The sequence below is a fragment of the Zosterops lateralis genome, assembly GCF_965231275.1.
Source record: "Zosterops lateralis genome assembly, chromosome: 7".
NCBI classification, from domain to species: domain Eukaryota; kingdom Metazoa; phylum Chordata; class Aves; order Passeriformes; family Zosteropidae; genus Zosterops; species Zosterops lateralis.
The window spans coordinates 15490663-15507530 of record NC_139767.1 but is presented as its reverse complement, the minus strand read 5'-3'; the positions used below and the strand labels follow the sequence as shown (position 1 = coordinate 15507530).

The 16868-nt window shown below is 34.0% G+C and overlaps 1 protein-coding gene across 1 annotated transcript in view; it reads right to left on the bottom strand.

The window, feature by feature from the left end:
- Window positions 1-16868, bottom strand: part of CCDC141 (coiled-coil domain containing 141) — a gene marked incomplete at its 5' end in the record, with an annotated part of 58505 nt that overhangs the window by 15514 nt on the left and 26123 nt on the right. The window contains 11 exons of the mRNA XM_083865827.1: window positions 934-1043; window positions 2272-2455; window positions 3808-4002; window positions 4782-4922; window positions 10454-10603; window positions 11396-11575; window positions 11839-12027; window positions 12623-12748; window positions 13538-13717; window positions 15174-15350; window positions 16225-16416. Coding sequence (XP_083721953.1) covers window positions 934-1043; window positions 2272-2455; window positions 3808-4002; window positions 4782-4922; window positions 10454-10603; window positions 11396-11575; window positions 11839-12027; window positions 12623-12748; window positions 13538-13717; window positions 15174-15350; window positions 16225-16416 — 1824 coding nt within the window. The remainder of the gene's footprint in view (window positions 1-933; window positions 1044-2271; window positions 2456-3807; window positions 4003-4781; window positions 4923-10453; window positions 10604-11395; window positions 11576-11838; window positions 12028-12622; window positions 12749-13537; window positions 13718-15173; window positions 15351-16224; window positions 16417-16868) is intronic.

Here is a 16868-nt window from a genome sequence, read left to right as displayed (position 1 = left end):
GCATTTATGTTGAGGCTCCTATATGGTCACAGTGTCACAAAGCCTTCTTTCCATTCACCTAATGACCTTCAGAATTCATTTATATTTTTGGCATCTCTTACTGCTTTGGAGTGTATTAATGGACAATTTGAGTGTTTGTCAATTTTATAGTATAATTCCATCAAAGAAAAGTGAAACAGCATTCAGTACCAACAAAAGCAGGATATTTAAGGATCTTAATTTTTCCACCTTCACAGAAGAATTAACTCGTCACCTGCTGCTGCATACAGGAGATTTATCAGATATTACATTGAGAATTGAGGGGGGTGGAGCAGACAGAGTCTTAGTTATCTACCCCTATCACCTGTCTTCCATGATTCCTCCTCAGTTAATACATTACATTTAATTACACCTACAGCAGTACATTAGAACATGAAACTAAAAATGCTGTTGTCTTAAATATTTATATAAAAGCAAGGCCTTTCTAACTCAAATTACTCTGGCTTTAACACAACTAGTTTTTCAGGATGCCTTTTCCAAGAGGAGCCAAGCGAGGTTGGTTGGCATTTTGTAGCTCTGGCAGTTATCTATATTGCAATATCAAAGGAAGAAGAAGTATGAAAAAAAAGGTATGTGTCTAGATACTCAAAGAAAATTTGACATTTTCTCCTAAATGGTTCTTGAAAGGAGTAACAGTTCTGAAAGAAGTAAAGAAAAAGAAACTTAGAAGAAGTATTTTGTGCCCAAACAAGCAGTACTTCATTGATTTATTACAATCAACAATTCTGTTACCTAAAGTAACAGAAAAGTGAACAATTAGGAAGTAATTCATGCTGATGATATTGTATGAATCATGATTCACTGATGATCCTCAGTTAAAAGCACTGATTCAGACACTAAGCATGATAAACTGATGCAGATGCAATACATTCTCCAGTTTAAATAAAAACATACCTTTATCTCCTTAAGTTCTCTCAGAGATCTACACAACCCATCAACAGAACTCATGATTTCTTCATACTTTAATACAATTTTTTCAACATACTTCTTTCCTTCTTCAATACCTACAAAGGAAAAACAGCCTGAACGTAGAACAGAATGCCTCAAACAGACATGCACCAATCTGTGTAATTTGTACTACAAAGGTACTACAATAAACACATTTTTCTGTGTTTTGTTTTGCTGGAGGAATTCTGTCATTATGTAATGTGCTTTCCCAGCTCGTACTAGCTTACTTGAGATGAGTCCTCATAGTTTCTGCAGATCTTCTCTCTGGTCAGTAATATTGCTTTAAAAGATGCTGACCACATATAGTGTCCCCTAAACTCTTTGCCACATTATCAAACTTGGAAGCACTTAGGTCCCTGTTATAAGAAATACAAAACAAAGGCAGGATGAAGAAGCTTTTTCCCATGTAATAACTTAAAGGACACCAAGCAACTTCTTTCCCCTGGTATTCCTAATCAGCTGTTGTCAAAAATCTCTTGTGCCATCTCCTTTCCTGCAGATAGGAATGCTTAAAGTATTGAAAAGGCTTAAAAATTAAAAACGAGAGAGAAGAAAGAAGAAATTACCAGTGCTCTCTAAATATTCTTTCCAATAAATTAAGAGGAATTTAAAAGCCCGGTTTAACCATTGAAATTTTTTTAGCTTTACTACCTGAATTGGCAGGCTACATGAAATCTCTGCACATTTGTATTGTCACCTTATCTCTGGACAAAATAACTTTTAAAAATACATAAAAATTACAAGTAGGGAAAAAAAAGCAAAATACAAAATTTTTTTGATTTTTTTTTTTTTGGTCAACAATGTTCCAATTCGATACAATTGCAAATACAGTATCTAAATAGCAGTCTACATTATTTGCTAATAAAAAATAGGCAATCAAATCCTACCAGTTATTCACAGTTACAATGTAAAAAATTAATTCAGCACTGAGGTATATCATTATAATTGCCTCGGGCTTCAAAGGCTTGCTTGTTATGAGAGAGCTTAAGCCATGAAATCTTAACTCCAAACTCATGAATATTGCAAGGACATTTTGGTTTCAAGGTGAACTCAGGCTGTATACAGAAAACTACATAAATACCTGACTGCTGAGTACTTTCATATTTTTACTTTTTGTAAATATTTGCTCTGAAATCCTTTACCTCTTCTAATCAATACTTTGAAACATTTATTTTTTTAAATTCACTGGACTTTCTTCTTAAATGAACAAGTCTAGGAGTGTGCTTACTTCCACCCCAAGTTACTGCATTTTGTCCCCACAGTACATTACCAGGATCTCCTCACCATATAACCGTCTAGCAAGGTCCACAATCTGCTGAAGTTTTTCTTCTTGTTGAGGCACTGCAGGTTCAATAAACTTATTGAATTGCTTATAGAGAGTCTCTATTGCTTCTCTTGTTTTGCATTCTGCGGAGTAGTTGCCAACTCTAATCACTGTTGCGCTCACATCTTCAAACCAAAATTGACACTGGGGGATAAAAAACCCTGCATTATAAGGAATTACTATCTACAGTTCAAGTTGTTGTAGAGTAGAGTGGATTATTCTTAGACTTTCCATAATCAGTGGCATATAGTATGTCTTAAATATTCTGACTTTAATTTAACCTGAAAAACATTTGTTCATTACTAATGGTGCTTCAAGCATTAATGGCTGTTAAATTTTCATTAAACACTAGGACCACGCTCATCTTACAAGCATGGTGAGGTTATTATTTAATGGCCCTGCAAAGACATGTTTTATTTCTGAGTTCTTTCTGCTTTGTATATCAATTCACTAATTTCAAAAACTTCATGTTATGGCCTCAGTTATAGCTGTGTAAGGGCAGTAGGCTTCTTTAAATTTAACATACTAGCAGACAGGGTTTTTTGTCTCAGCAACCACTAAAGTCACCAGAAATCTTTCTACTGACAAGAATGGGCTTTAGAACATACCCATAGAAACATCTTTGGTTAACAATACTGAGAACAATCTGGTGTCCACTCAGAATCATCAGTATTGCATCATTACAGGAAGTAGTTAAAACCCACCATTTCTAGCCACTGTTGAAATCAGCATTTAAGACTGTGCCTATTTGCTAAAAAAAGTTTTGAGTAAAAGGTGATATTTTACACTGAGTTAAAAAAAAAAGCAGTCTTAAATTTTAGCTTTAGGAAATAATTCATTTCAGTTAAGTAAGTGGGGAATTTGAAAATGTAAATGTTCAACAAATGTTAACAAATCACTTTTCTAATGGTATATGCAAGAACACAGTGATCAGGTCACTAGACACTGAAAACATCTCTTTAAAAACTTCAGTATTGTGATTCATCATTAAGGAAATTTGTCACACGCTTAGATCCCTTTGGAGATAAGAACAATGTTATTTCTAAAAATGAACACTGATGACCAGAATAAGCTTGTCCCATGGCAAGAGCACCAACACAATACAGCAAGAGGGAAAACATTGTCACAATACTGTCTCAAACTTTTTTCCTTTTAAAAAAGACAATGCATGAGACAGTCCTCAGACACATTAAAATAAAGTTATGGAAGTCTCCAATAAGAAAGACTGCAGTCAGAGAAAAACATTATAGATATATTTAAAAATTTAGTCTACTAAAACAATTCTTCTATTAAGGAACTGAGTATTTTACATTTCAGTAAAACAAACAAAACAAAACAAAACAAAAAAAACCAAACAAAAAAACCCCACCACTTTTTTACAAATTTATTACTTTTGGAAAGTACAGATTAACCTTGAGGCAGTTAAAGGACTTTTTATCTATCCCTGTCCTGGATCTTTATTACAGCCACAGTGGGGATATCAGGTTTACTAGTACCTCTTTCATCATCTCTTGCAGATGCTCCATGAGATCCAGGTTTTGCTTGTAATCTTCCACAACTATGTTAAAATCATTCAGCTGTTTTTGTAAGTCACTGATTGAGCCCAAGAGAATTTGAACTTTAGCATTAGGTTCATTTGCAAAAGGGTCAATGACTTTCTTCTCTAAATTTTCCATCTTCTTTTTAAGAATCTGTTTAAATACATAGCAATGTTAAATACCACATAAAGTGTTTCTATTTTTAGAAATTTAATATAACAAGCAGGGGGAAACCATCAAAACATATTTCTTGTCCTGTGTTTTAAAAGATACAAGCTGCTCTTTCAAAAATCAAAGGAAACTGGAGGGCTTCTGCAAAGCTAATTAAAATTGATATAAATAATATTTATTAAAGGTATAATTGAGCTAACATTTTCAGCTTAAAAACAAACAAATATCTGTAGTAATAAAACATGGGCATGCATGACTTGCAACTAAATAGGCCATTGAAGGAAGAGCTTGTGGTGAATGTTCTAAGAGGGTTCTAAGGTGCAAATGGACACGACCAACTCCTGGCAATGAATGCAGCCAAAGGCTCTGAAAAAAAAAGTTCATCTTACACGATGAAATCAGAAAGACAAAAGAGTTTCTTGATGCAAGACATGATTATTTTGGGTTTCTTTAAGGAGAAGAAAGACTAGGTCACACAATACAGGCAAGAATAAAAGATCAAACAGAAAAAAAATAATGGCACATTAAAGGAGTGAAGTCAGGAATTGAGTTAACATCATTTCACTGGAGTAAGTGGCAGAATAACAGGAATAGAACAGTGAAAAGTGTCTCAGTCAATGACCAACAGGGAGGATATAATGAGAAAAGTAAGAGGGAAGTGCACAATAAATTTTGTTATGTGCCAATCTCCTGTGTTTTGTTTGGCATAGGCCAAGTAATTGAACTGGTGAAACTTTTACCAAGCCTAGAATTTCTATTACCTGTAGCTTCTCTGCGTATGTATCAACTTGCTGAATCTGTATTTTAAGTACTTTCATATTGCGAGCTTTTTCAGTTTTCTTCATATAGTTAAACTTCAAATTGTTGAATTTCTTTTTGAGATCCTTAAATGATTCTCTGAGCTGCAACATATTTGTAAACATATTTGTTAGTAAAAAAAGAAGTCAGCTCATAACTACTGCTAGATGTACTGTGTGAGAATACTTTCACCAGTCAGCATGGACTTGGTGCAGCAAGCTCAACATTAGGGAAAATTATTCTTACAATAATATAAATTAAAATGAACTAGTAGGTCCAATTATGAAGTAACCATGCCTTTCAAAACTTCTCAGATGAACTCATACAAGCCACCTACTATGAAATCTAGTCATATTAAATTTGACCTAAAACTATTTTTTTATTAGATGAAATATAGCTACACTTTCTTTAATCTAAAGAAAATATTATAAAGTGCCAGAATGATAGGAACTACACTGATGAAGCTCTAGAAAGCTGCAATTTCATTTACACACATACGGATCAGAGGCATTGCCAATTTACCAGAAAGAGTCTTATACATATCAGAAAGAAGAGCGATACATGATGAACATAATTTTAAGCCCAGTGTTTATTTATCATGGGAACTAGTTATATTTTAGGGTTGTTATATTCTTTGTCTTTTGTTTTCAAGTGACAATTATGCTTCCTTTAATATTGTCTTACAACTGGGCCTTTAATAAACAATGTCATTTTTTTCATTATCAATTTTATATAAATAAGCATATCAAAACCATTTAGATAAACCATTGTTAAAAGCCTATAAAAATGTTAAGAATAGTTTTCCTTATATTTTTTCTCTGAAAGCTATGCAACTTCCAATTTTATTTACAACTTTAAAAACCCCTTTCAGATATTACTGTTAATAACTTTTAACTAATAACTGTTAATGACTTTTAATTTCTGTAAGCAAGAAATATAAGAATCAGACAAGTATAAAACCTGCTCAAAATCAGTACTATTTTAATTACTTTGCAATTTCATGATCACATTTTCAAATTATTTGTAATTAATTCATAAAATTTGAAATGAAAGAATATAAAAATGACAAAAAATTGATTTAAGAATTCCAGATCCTTTAGGTAGATAACATTTTGCTTTTAGAATAATATATAATGATAATAATAACTAAATTGTATAGAAATATATTTATTTAAAGACACTGATATAAAGAAAAGCAAAAGTTCTAATGCTTTAGGATCCATTACTCCAGACACACAAATAAAAAGAACTTTTAAAATTAGTGTTAACAAGTTCAGGTCACATCCACAACTGGATATCTAAATATGTATTTCAGGCTTTTTTAATACTAAAAAATCCTACAGACCTCAGCCTGCCCCCTCCTCCTTCCTGCCAAAGAATCCAGGGAGTAATGAAGGCTTATTTTGCAGCTACTCTTATTGGAACAGCTAACAATCAATCATTATTATTATTCTTATATACTAATCTTAATCCATCAAGGGATATATTTTTCATTTTCATTTCATCTAGTGGGATGTTGCCACATTATTCCAGCAGTGAATAAACAGATGGTGCTCACTCAGTGTAATGGAAAGGAAGGGAATTCTATCACTGGCCCTGTGATCTCCAATTAGTTTAAGCTCTTCATCCCACCTAAGTATGCAGAATAATAAAGTCTATCTAAAAGCCCTCTGTTAATATAATCACTTCTGCAGAGTAATATTTTTTTATTCAGAACACAAGAGTCTTATTTGCTGCTTCAGGTTTGTGGGAAAGAAAAGATGAACAAGAGTTTATTTTAGTTTATTTCACTGTCTTGTGCACAGACTAGTAGTGATAATTCATAAGGCCAGAGGCTCTCCTCATATCAGCGCATGAAATTAGATCTCCTTGTTTCAAATATGATGGCTCGTGTGTCAAAGGTCTGCAGCTGCTGTCACTCTTCTCTTTTAGCTTCAGTGGAAAAGCCAGATTCAGCTCTGACTTGGACATCAGACTGCATTTGCACAACTCCTGTTATCATGAGCAATTGTACAAATGACAGTGCGTGCATTTAAATTTTTAGAAATCTAAAGGTATCTCAGTTTTGCAAGATTAAATAAGAAATACTGAACGGACTATGCATCCAAATATGCTTCAGTGACTTCAGCCCACTGCCTTGATGGAACTTTGTACCTTCTCTATTGTGTCATAGTCTTTAATCAGAGAGTTGTTCCTAACTATAGTTGCCCTGTCATGGGTAGAGAATGACAGGGGAGGAAAGGGGTTTAAGTACCAATTGCTTCAATTTATCACAGGACCACAAAATAAATGGAAAAATCAAGTTATAAAATATTTTAAACATTTTTTTGTAAACAGTATCATTCCAGTAAATGCTTTGATTGCTGTGTGAACCACTCTAGAAGGAACTTTAATGTTTTTAATCCCTCACCTTTCCTTTTCTATTCATATAGAAATTTTTTGTAGCATCAATAATCAAAACATCCCATAAAAGCAGGTTGCTGAAAACAGATTTACAAAGTCAAACAAAAAGTGAGGGAAAAAATAAAAAATATGCTTTTCAAGTAATTAATGACTGTTTTATTCCTGGGGCAACAATCAACAATCTGAATAAATTACAAGGTGAGAAATGTGGCTACATATCAGTTCCTACTGACCTGTGAATAAAGATAGCTCATTACCATTTATGGTAATAAAATCTATATTTCCAGTCATATCTTTCCATGAGTGGATAAATAATGATATGGTGAAGAAGAAATGTGATGGGAAGAGCTGTGAGCCTACTTCAGGATGTGTTGCTCTTCTGTTGCAAGTTTTACGTGGACATGCATAAATGTAATTATTAAAGTGTCCACCTAAAAAAAAGGCTTTTTTATCGCAAAAGCCATCATGTGTGATTAACCATGCCACTTACAGTCCCCTGAACAGATCCAGTAGATCACTGTACCTGAGCCTGAGCTCACAAATGACTGCAGTGTAACACAGTTCTGGTGCTGCTCTTCACAGCCTGCTACCCAAGCAACCTCATGAAACAAGAAGCCCCAGCTGGCAAATACAGATCCCAGAGATGAGCTATCCTTATACTTCTCAAAGATATTAAGGACGTAAATACTTATTTTTGCCTTTTCAAATTAGAGAAGGCACAGAAAAGGCATGTATTTTTTCTTCTCTCCTCTAAAGCTGTTTAAAAACACAGGCTTTATATTCTTGTTTATACATTTCAGTATTGACTTGTTTCTTATAGAAGCACCAGCACACTGCAAACACAGGGAACTTGCTAAGTCCTCTAAAGATCTCTTCAAACACCACTGAGTTCTAAAGCCCTAATTCACATGCTGTATTTACAAACTTAAATTAATCACATCAAACATAAATTATTGCAAGTATTTATAGCAGAATCCCAAATATTTTCAGTCAGCTTTAAAGTTTGCTCTGTAAACTGGAAAATCCACGGTTAAATTATCTGGTTGGCTGTTTACTATGTGATAGCCATGAACAGCTGCTGCTTGCTGCTGGCACATGAAATATTTATTTGCTTGGACACAGTAAATAAATTGCTAGTTAAGGTCTGTTACATACTAGCAATATTCAATTCCTGATGAAAAATTTGACAGAATTTAATATACTGAAGGTAATACTCAGAAATAATATTCTTGAAGTATTCTTGTGTCTGGTTTCTTGATCCCTAAACAGAATTAGTTATAAATACTTAACAAAAAAAGAAAGAAGAAGAAAATGGCAGTATATTAACAGATATACAGATATATTACCCAAGTATTTTTTTAAGGAAAAACCTTCAACTTCTATGCTAACCTATGCTAACTTCTATAATACAACAGGAACCTAAAGAAAAAGGTATCCACATGCCAAATTAGTATATTTCAGTTAATGTATAAGATTTAGATTTGGGGATGACAGGTTTTAATTTAACCAATCAACATAGCTTTCCCAACTGAAACAGAAAAACAAAGTAAATAGAACCCTAAAAGTGAACACTGTAATTGCTCTGCAGTTATTTTACAGAGTATCCAATAGCCATCAGAAGACAAAAGATACATTTTGCCATAAAGGCATGTGGTGAGTTACCCACCTCTGATGTGACCTTTTATTTAAATTTGAGAGACAGAAGATTCGCTTTTTTCTCTACTTCCTGATTTCCCTTGTAGTCTAACAAGCAATAAAAATTAAAAAAATAATAATTGTTAGAATGCCATCACATTTGGTCCCAGATCCAAAGGACAGAAACAAGAGATTCTATTATTTGAGTGTGAACACGGCCAGCCTTACATACAGACTTCTTTTCTGTAGCAAATTTGAGGGGTTTTCAGTGAAAACCTAGAACACTTTCCTTCAAACCTCAAATACTCTGATTCTGCTGTAACACTGTGAAGTATAGTGGGATTTCTTGTTTAGATACCTCATGCTTCACTCTCTTCTACAGCATGGTTTTCTCTGCCAGAGCACTTCTCCTCACCACTTCCTCTCCCTGTCACGCCTTACCATCAGACAAGGAGTTACAGAAGACCAATGTGAAACACCCTCAGCTTATAACTAGACATATAACTTATATTCAAAGAAACCTTCTTTATGAAAACATTTTTTCAGTTTCAAATTATCTTTTCACAAACACATAAAATACTTTTTAAAAGAAAAGAAAACCTAAACAATAATTTTCTCACTAAAAATAGTTGCGACAAAAGTCTCAGTTGCCTCTTCTTTGGTGATTTTCAGAAAATGTAGTCTGTCTTTACTTAGATGTGGATTTACTTGGCAAAAGATAAAAATAAAGAATATATAACTATTAGTATATATAACTATTAGTGTCCTGTATTTTTATTATATATGCTTCAAGCTACAAGGAACATTAATGTGAAATCCTTCCAGCTCCAAATCCACCTTCTGTTCTTCACAGATGCAGATGAGTACAATCTACAGAACATCACGTACAGAGCCCATCAGCCTCTTATTTTAATAGGTCACTCTAGGAAAGTTAGTTCTTTGAAAAATTTATTCTAAATTAATTTTTGTGGAGATATCTAACAAATGTAGCTTGCTAATTTATAAATTCATTTGTATTTGGCCTACCAAGATGTTACATTGATAATCATATTACCTGAGTAATTATTCCTAAGTTCCATAATGCTAAATTCTAATCTCTTGTGCCAATGAACATTTCCTTCCCTTTCCTCTTAGTTTTTCAAGTATCATATGTTTTGTTTCTGAAAAAATGTTAGTACTAGATTTTTCTGAACTTTTCATTGAAACACTGAAAGTTGGCCTGACAACTACAATATGTACAAATTCTACTTTTATTTGAAATGTTGGCTTCATAAGAAAAAATTATGAAGGCTCATGTTTCAGATAAAGCTGACTGAGCTGAAAGCCAAATAAAATATAGCTGCACTATTTCCAGTCCTCCTGGTACAGTGAAAGCATTTTATTGCCAATCCAACAGCTTGATAGGATCCTGAACAGCAGAGCCATGAACCAGATATTACTTTTGCTACTGCGTAGATCCAAAGTTGCTGCTAAAATGAAAATCTTTTTTTGTGTATACATATGAAGCATTTAGGGGAAGGGTAAACAGTAATGTATATTATAGAACGCAACAGCTCTTTTAACAGTCATTCAGTGTGTTGGGATTAATCCCATTTACCTCATTTATATCCTCTTGAGTGGTGCAGTGTTCGAAATACTGTGACAGTTCTTCCTCATACTTATCAACTCTGGAGCTCCAGTTTATGCTATCACATTCAAATCTAGCAAGTTCTTGCTTCAAATTTTTTACAGAAACATTCAAGCAACTCTAATGAGGAAAGAGACAAAGAAATTTATCAGTCTCAGGAAATGTATTGATTTAATCAAAATGAAAATCATTGAGGCAGAACATGCACAGTCAGCCACAATGGGCTAAACTATTACACCTCCACTGGAAGGAGAGCAAGGCCATAGCAGCTTCAGTCACTGGTAGTCTGGTGAGTAGTTTTGGGTCAAAGTAACAACTTAAACATGGTGTCTTCTCTGAGTAAAGAGGGAGTGATCTACTCCAGTCCTTTGCCACCTGGAAAATAGCTCCTCTCTGCTAATTTATGGTGTCACAAGAGCAGACTGTCAATATGAATAATCTAGCCAGTCATAAAGAGAGTCTTGCTTTCTTAGTAAGTGAATGAATACAGGACAATGAAAATTTCTTCCCTGAATATATAATTCCTTTCTAAAATGGTATCCATCATATCATGTAAATCACTCTTGAAGCACTAATAATGCAACATTGTTATTACATTTTCTCTTTTGTTCTTCTGTTATCCTTTCTTTAAAGGAGAATAAATCTGCAAAGCAACCTTTACAAAGTAGCAGGATTGTAATGCAGAGATCCAAGAAATTGTCATCAGGGCCTCAAACTTGACAAAACATACTAAAATAAATTATGATTATTCTTTTTTCAAGAAATTATATTTTAAGTTTAATTTCCTTAAAGCTCTCTTGGTATTTTTCTCAGAGTAGTAGTACATATTTGTACATCTGAAATTTAGCCAGGTAAGTCAAATAATCTTTCATATTTATCCTGGATTTCATAAATCATTCTACTTACACTCATAGGTTGCTGCACTGCAGACAAGATATCCACTCCCTGGGTAATAAGTAGAGTATACAGCTGTCTAATATGTGCATGTTTCTCCTGAGAATTCACAAGGTAGGCTTTAGCCTGGTGCACATTTTCAGGGTCCCCACATATTTCAGGAATATCCAGTTCTCCTGATTTTGATAGACATTCCAGCTGAAATACACAAAAAATGAAATCAGTGTCTGTTTAAAATAACTTTTTTTTCCTTACCCTTGGGTTTCAGTAATTAAAACTGGGTTCAGATTTGAGTTTTAAATTCTACATATTCATGCAGTTTTAGGTCCAAGATTTTAATTCTGTTCACCAGGCTGATTAATCTTATTTCTTTGGGGAAAAGGAAAGAAAAGCAACAGGAACCAAAATCAAAGAGTTTGACTACAACGGGAAGAATGTATATTTTAAAATGTTATACTCACTTCTTTTTTAATGTGATGGAATTTGACTGTCTTGCTGAAAATCTCATCATATTCTATCATTGCATCCTTTACTGTTTGATGGAAATGAATAAGCTCACTTATTCTCTCAGAATTCTCTTTCAGAGGAAATCCTTTCTGGCTGGGCAATTCCAATAATTTTATCAGGTACTCAAGTTCAGCATTCAGTTGCTAACAAAAATTACAGAAGTTACTAAATTTGCACAAACATAATTGCAATTTTTCCTTTACATTTGATGAAATAACCACCTAGCAATGGTAAACTGCATTGGGGAGAAGTCAATGCCCTGCACTTTAGAACACTTCATTCTGTACTTGTTGATAGGCATGAATCTCAGCTATCACCCAGCCTTACATGAAAACAAGTCAAACATAATTAAAGGGCAATGGCAGAGTGAATTGCTCAAACTTAGACAAGGCATTCACAGGAGATAGAAAGGTCACTATGATTTACTTCAGCCTCTGACCTGTTCTAAATTCAAAAGCATGGAGCTGATGCTCTCCTCGTACTTCCATCACCCCAGTGCTTGTGTCTCACTTGAATACACAGCTAACACGGCACAAGGCATTCTCTGGACACTGAAGGTAAAATGTCTTCACCCCTGCCTTACAAAGACATTCAAACACTTCCTCCTGGAAAACTGATGTGAAATATAACACACTTCAACCCCAGACAGAGTGTCTGGCGTCAATAAGGATGTGAATGTTTATGGGACCAAAAAGAGCTTTGATGCACACCCTTCACTTCACTGGCTTGGTTTCTCACCTCATAGTGTGGTTTCATTTGGTTCAGCTTTTCCTGTAGTTCCAAAACAATTAAAAAGTCACTGCCAAGGTCAACTGGTACTGCAAGCTGGAGGGCTTCTTGAAGAATCTCTAATCCACGGGTAGTCTAAAAGAGAATCAAAAAGTTCAGCATTTCTAACTGCAATAAATTTTAAAAAACCTCGAATTTAAAGTCAAACCTAAATATGTAACAAAAACCTTCCTCAAACCAGACACTCAAATGCTGCCAGTAAAGCCTCTCTGTTGCAAACCTTCTGAATCACAAGGGTGATAAACTATCTTTAAGACAGCAGAAAAAAGACTTAGATGCCAAGACAGCAGGACCCACATACACACTATTTCTGAGATAATAGATGTGGTGGGGCACTGCTGAGTTGCGCTAAAGATACAGCAGCTACAAGCCTAGCTGGTGTTTCTGCTTCTGCTACTAGCCTAGCTAGTGCTTCTTTTAAGGAACACTGCACACTCTCCCTGTGCCAAGAAGGTTTCAATTCTCTTTCTGTACGAACCTGGTTGGACTTCAGTTTAGTAACTGTTAGGGCACAGTTTGGTTTAGCAACTGTTCAGTCTCAAAAAAATGGTGCTTTTAAAAAGAATAATAATAAAAAAATCACTGCTGGTAAAACATTGATTAAACTTCATTAAAACTTAGAATTCAAAGTGAAGACTTGGACTTGTGTACATCTGAGTAAGGGAAAAAAGATCAAAAACATTTCATGGTTCCTGATGACTGACTGACAGAACAGAGAAAAGACTATGGACAAGAATCGTATCTTATAGGTATTATTTAATAAAGAGTGGTGATCAGTAATATTTGATGAGAGAGTCACAGACAAGCTAATAACAATCTAGAAATATTTGCTACATTTGCTTTCTTTCTAGCTTTTTTACTTACGATTCTTAGTTGTTCTTTAAATATCTGGCACTGTTGCTTGATGGGTTTTACTTGAGTAATTTTAAAATTCCAGAGTGCCCAAAGATCAGACAGTTCTTTCCTTTCTTTTTTCAGATTAATAATGATATCTTCTGTTACTTTTATTGATTTTTCGACTTCTAATATTAAGCTCTGATTTACCTGGAAAATAAAAAAACACTTATTTTTTTTCACACATATTTATAACATACAATTAAAACCTCATAATTTTAAACAAAACTTCATAAAACATCAACTATTCTAGTGTAACTTTTTTTTTTAAATTGATACTTTTAAATACACTTTTCCCTTAATATTGTCTAGAAATAGGCATGGATAGACAGAATTTGTAAACTGAGGACATAAATAAAGCTGGAGTTTAAAACATAGTTGGTAATGACCAAACTGATGTCTGTTTCATACTTGGAGAAAACAAAAGAATTTCTGACTAAACAGAACTACCCAAAATGGCCTTCTGCAGAGTAAATAGCAATTGAAAAACAAAATAGGAAGAAAAAACCACCCCTTTGTGCTGATAAACAAAGCAGCACTGAAGCATAGGAGAGCTAAAGTGTTTAGAATTTGAATATTTGGTATTTTTTCCTCTTTTCAGTAGAACCTCTATGAGAAATACCAGAAGACTGGGTAATGCCATTCCTGGTTTTCCCATTTATTTTTTTTTCCTAAGAGAAGTTATTTTAGTAAATTACTAGTATGATACATATCTTCCAGATATTTAAAAGCTACAATCTTGGAATATCATGGGAACACAGTAGTAGAGAATATGGTGACAACATACACTCAGGTGTTTAGGCAGATAATGTCCGAAGATGTGTCAAGATTTTAAGAGACTTTGCCATTACTCTGACTGTCTTGCTTTTGCTTGGCTGCATCCAGCAGGGACACACACTCTGCAGCCACACTAACAGCCTGAGCACTTTCCCTCAGCTGGTTTTCCAATTCACCTTGCATCCTGCTGTAGTTTATCACTGCTCCAACCACTACAGTAGTTTACCAACACCACCTTGCCTTTCCCAGCCCAATGTGTAACTGCTCCCCAGCCTGTCTTATAAAAGCAAGAAGAACAGCTGGGTATTCAGGCTGTCCTCATTAATTCAGATTACTTTAGGAGGTGTAGCTTAGGGAATGACTGCACGTCTCAAATCTCATGAAGAGTTGTTGGAAAATTAAACAGGGATGCCTAGTCAGGGTAGCTGTTGGACAGAATGTAAAGACACTGGGAAGGATTATCTGCAAAGGAGTAGCTCTAACATCCATTTCTTTAGAAGAATTCATATGCTCAGACAGTAAAGACTCCCAACCTCTTAGTGGAAGTAAAATATTGTACTTGTGTATATGCTGCTTTCCAACATGAAAAAAACCAGACATGAACATGTATTACACGTGTGTGCGTGGACTAGGTCATTAAGCTCTGTCATTGCTAACCACGAAACATTTATATTACCATAAGCACTCAAATACTTTCTTCTTCTGAAAGTATATATCAGCATTAGCCCCTTTAAAACTATGTACACAATCCATCAGGCATAGAACAAGGATTGGACCTCATCACAGGCAAGTATAAAATATTCAATATGGTTTATTAGATTATACTCACCACATTTACTAAAATAAGAAAATAGCAACCCATATTTTGGGTGGAAAAAGTCTTCTTTATAGTATTTTGCCACTGAGTATTAGCTGACTCTATTGCAATTTTATTTTCAGTCTCTCTGTTTGTTGGTAGAGGCTTTGAATTATAGAATTCTTTCAGATTTCTAATATCATCATTCACCTACAGAAAGACATTAAACAAATATCAGAAAACAAATCAAAACTTGAGTGCTATAATCAGAAGTTATAGATATATGATAAATTTGAATAGCATCCTCTGAATCTTCTCCTAATTTTAAGATCTATGAGTCCCTAAATATTTACAAACACCAAATAATAAAATAGTTTTAAATAACTTGTCAACAAGTAGATGGCAAGCAGACAGGTGGCAGCAATTAACTCAATTTCTGTCACATATCATTACATGGATTTTATGTGCCAGTATATCAATGCATGGATTTTCACTGATCTGTTTAATATGAAGTAACTGAATTACCAATAATCAGAAGTAGATGTAATACAATTTTTTTTGTTGTAAGTTTTCATGCAATAAATAAATCTAATTTTATTCTGATAGGTTCCATTCCATTCTCAATTTCTTTCTAAATATTAAAGAACAGCTACCATATTATAGAATCGTAAAATGGAATCCAAAAAGATAATTAACTGTCCTGGACACCACTAGCACAGCTACCAAAATTATGTTGGTATTGAATTGATTATGATTTGAGCTAGGGCTGCTTTTTATTTCATTTTTAAATCCCATCATATGAATGTCAGTGTTAGCATGTCAGTGGAAGTAATGTAAGACAGCAACAAATGTCCCTATGATCATATCATAGGACATTTTTAAAAGTTATATGAAGCAAGCAAATCAGTAAATTTCATATTCAGAATATACCTATATGGAAGCATTTTTATTATGTGTATAATGAGAGTGCACATATGCAGAGGAGAAAAATCTAAATCAGTTACAATCCTTCCTACAAGGGAAGCAAATTTTTCAATTGTAAGATTTTTACAGTCTAGTCATAGAATGAATAAATATTCCATACCTCTACAGCTGCCTGTAAAAAGGCCACATAAGTTTCTAGAATTTCTAGCTTTGAACTAATATTTTTTTCAATTTTTTTCAGTTCTTTATTCAGAAAGTCAGCTCTGCTAGAAAAAGCCGCCACCTGCTCAGGTTCCAACTCTTCCATATTTTTGATGATTCCCTCAGCTGCTTTCAGTTCACATGAAGTTTCCTTTGAAGGTAGAAGCACAGGAAAAAAAACATATATAATGACTGGAAAGGACTTGTGAATATTGATATCACATTGTTAATTTTCACTAGGATTTCTCTCTTATGTATTCTTTAATTACTTGTTTGAAGAAGAGCTCACAATGGAGATTAAATAACAGAATATCCATTTCTTTCCTAGAAATGATAGGTTTAGTTATTAAAATAGCTACCTTGAAAGCTAGCATATCACAGTCCCCAGAAGAAATAGAAGATGTGTATAGTTATAGGAGTGTATATATCTGTTGGGGAAAAGTAGACATTGCAGCAAACAAAAGTAACATCCTGTCATGCAAAAAGTTGGCGAAAAGACACTTAAAACTATTATAAATTCTTGAGAAACAAAAAGATATTCTTGCTTATGTGCGGAGATTTTAATATTGTTACTATGTGCTCTCCAGAATTGTTTTAAAGTAA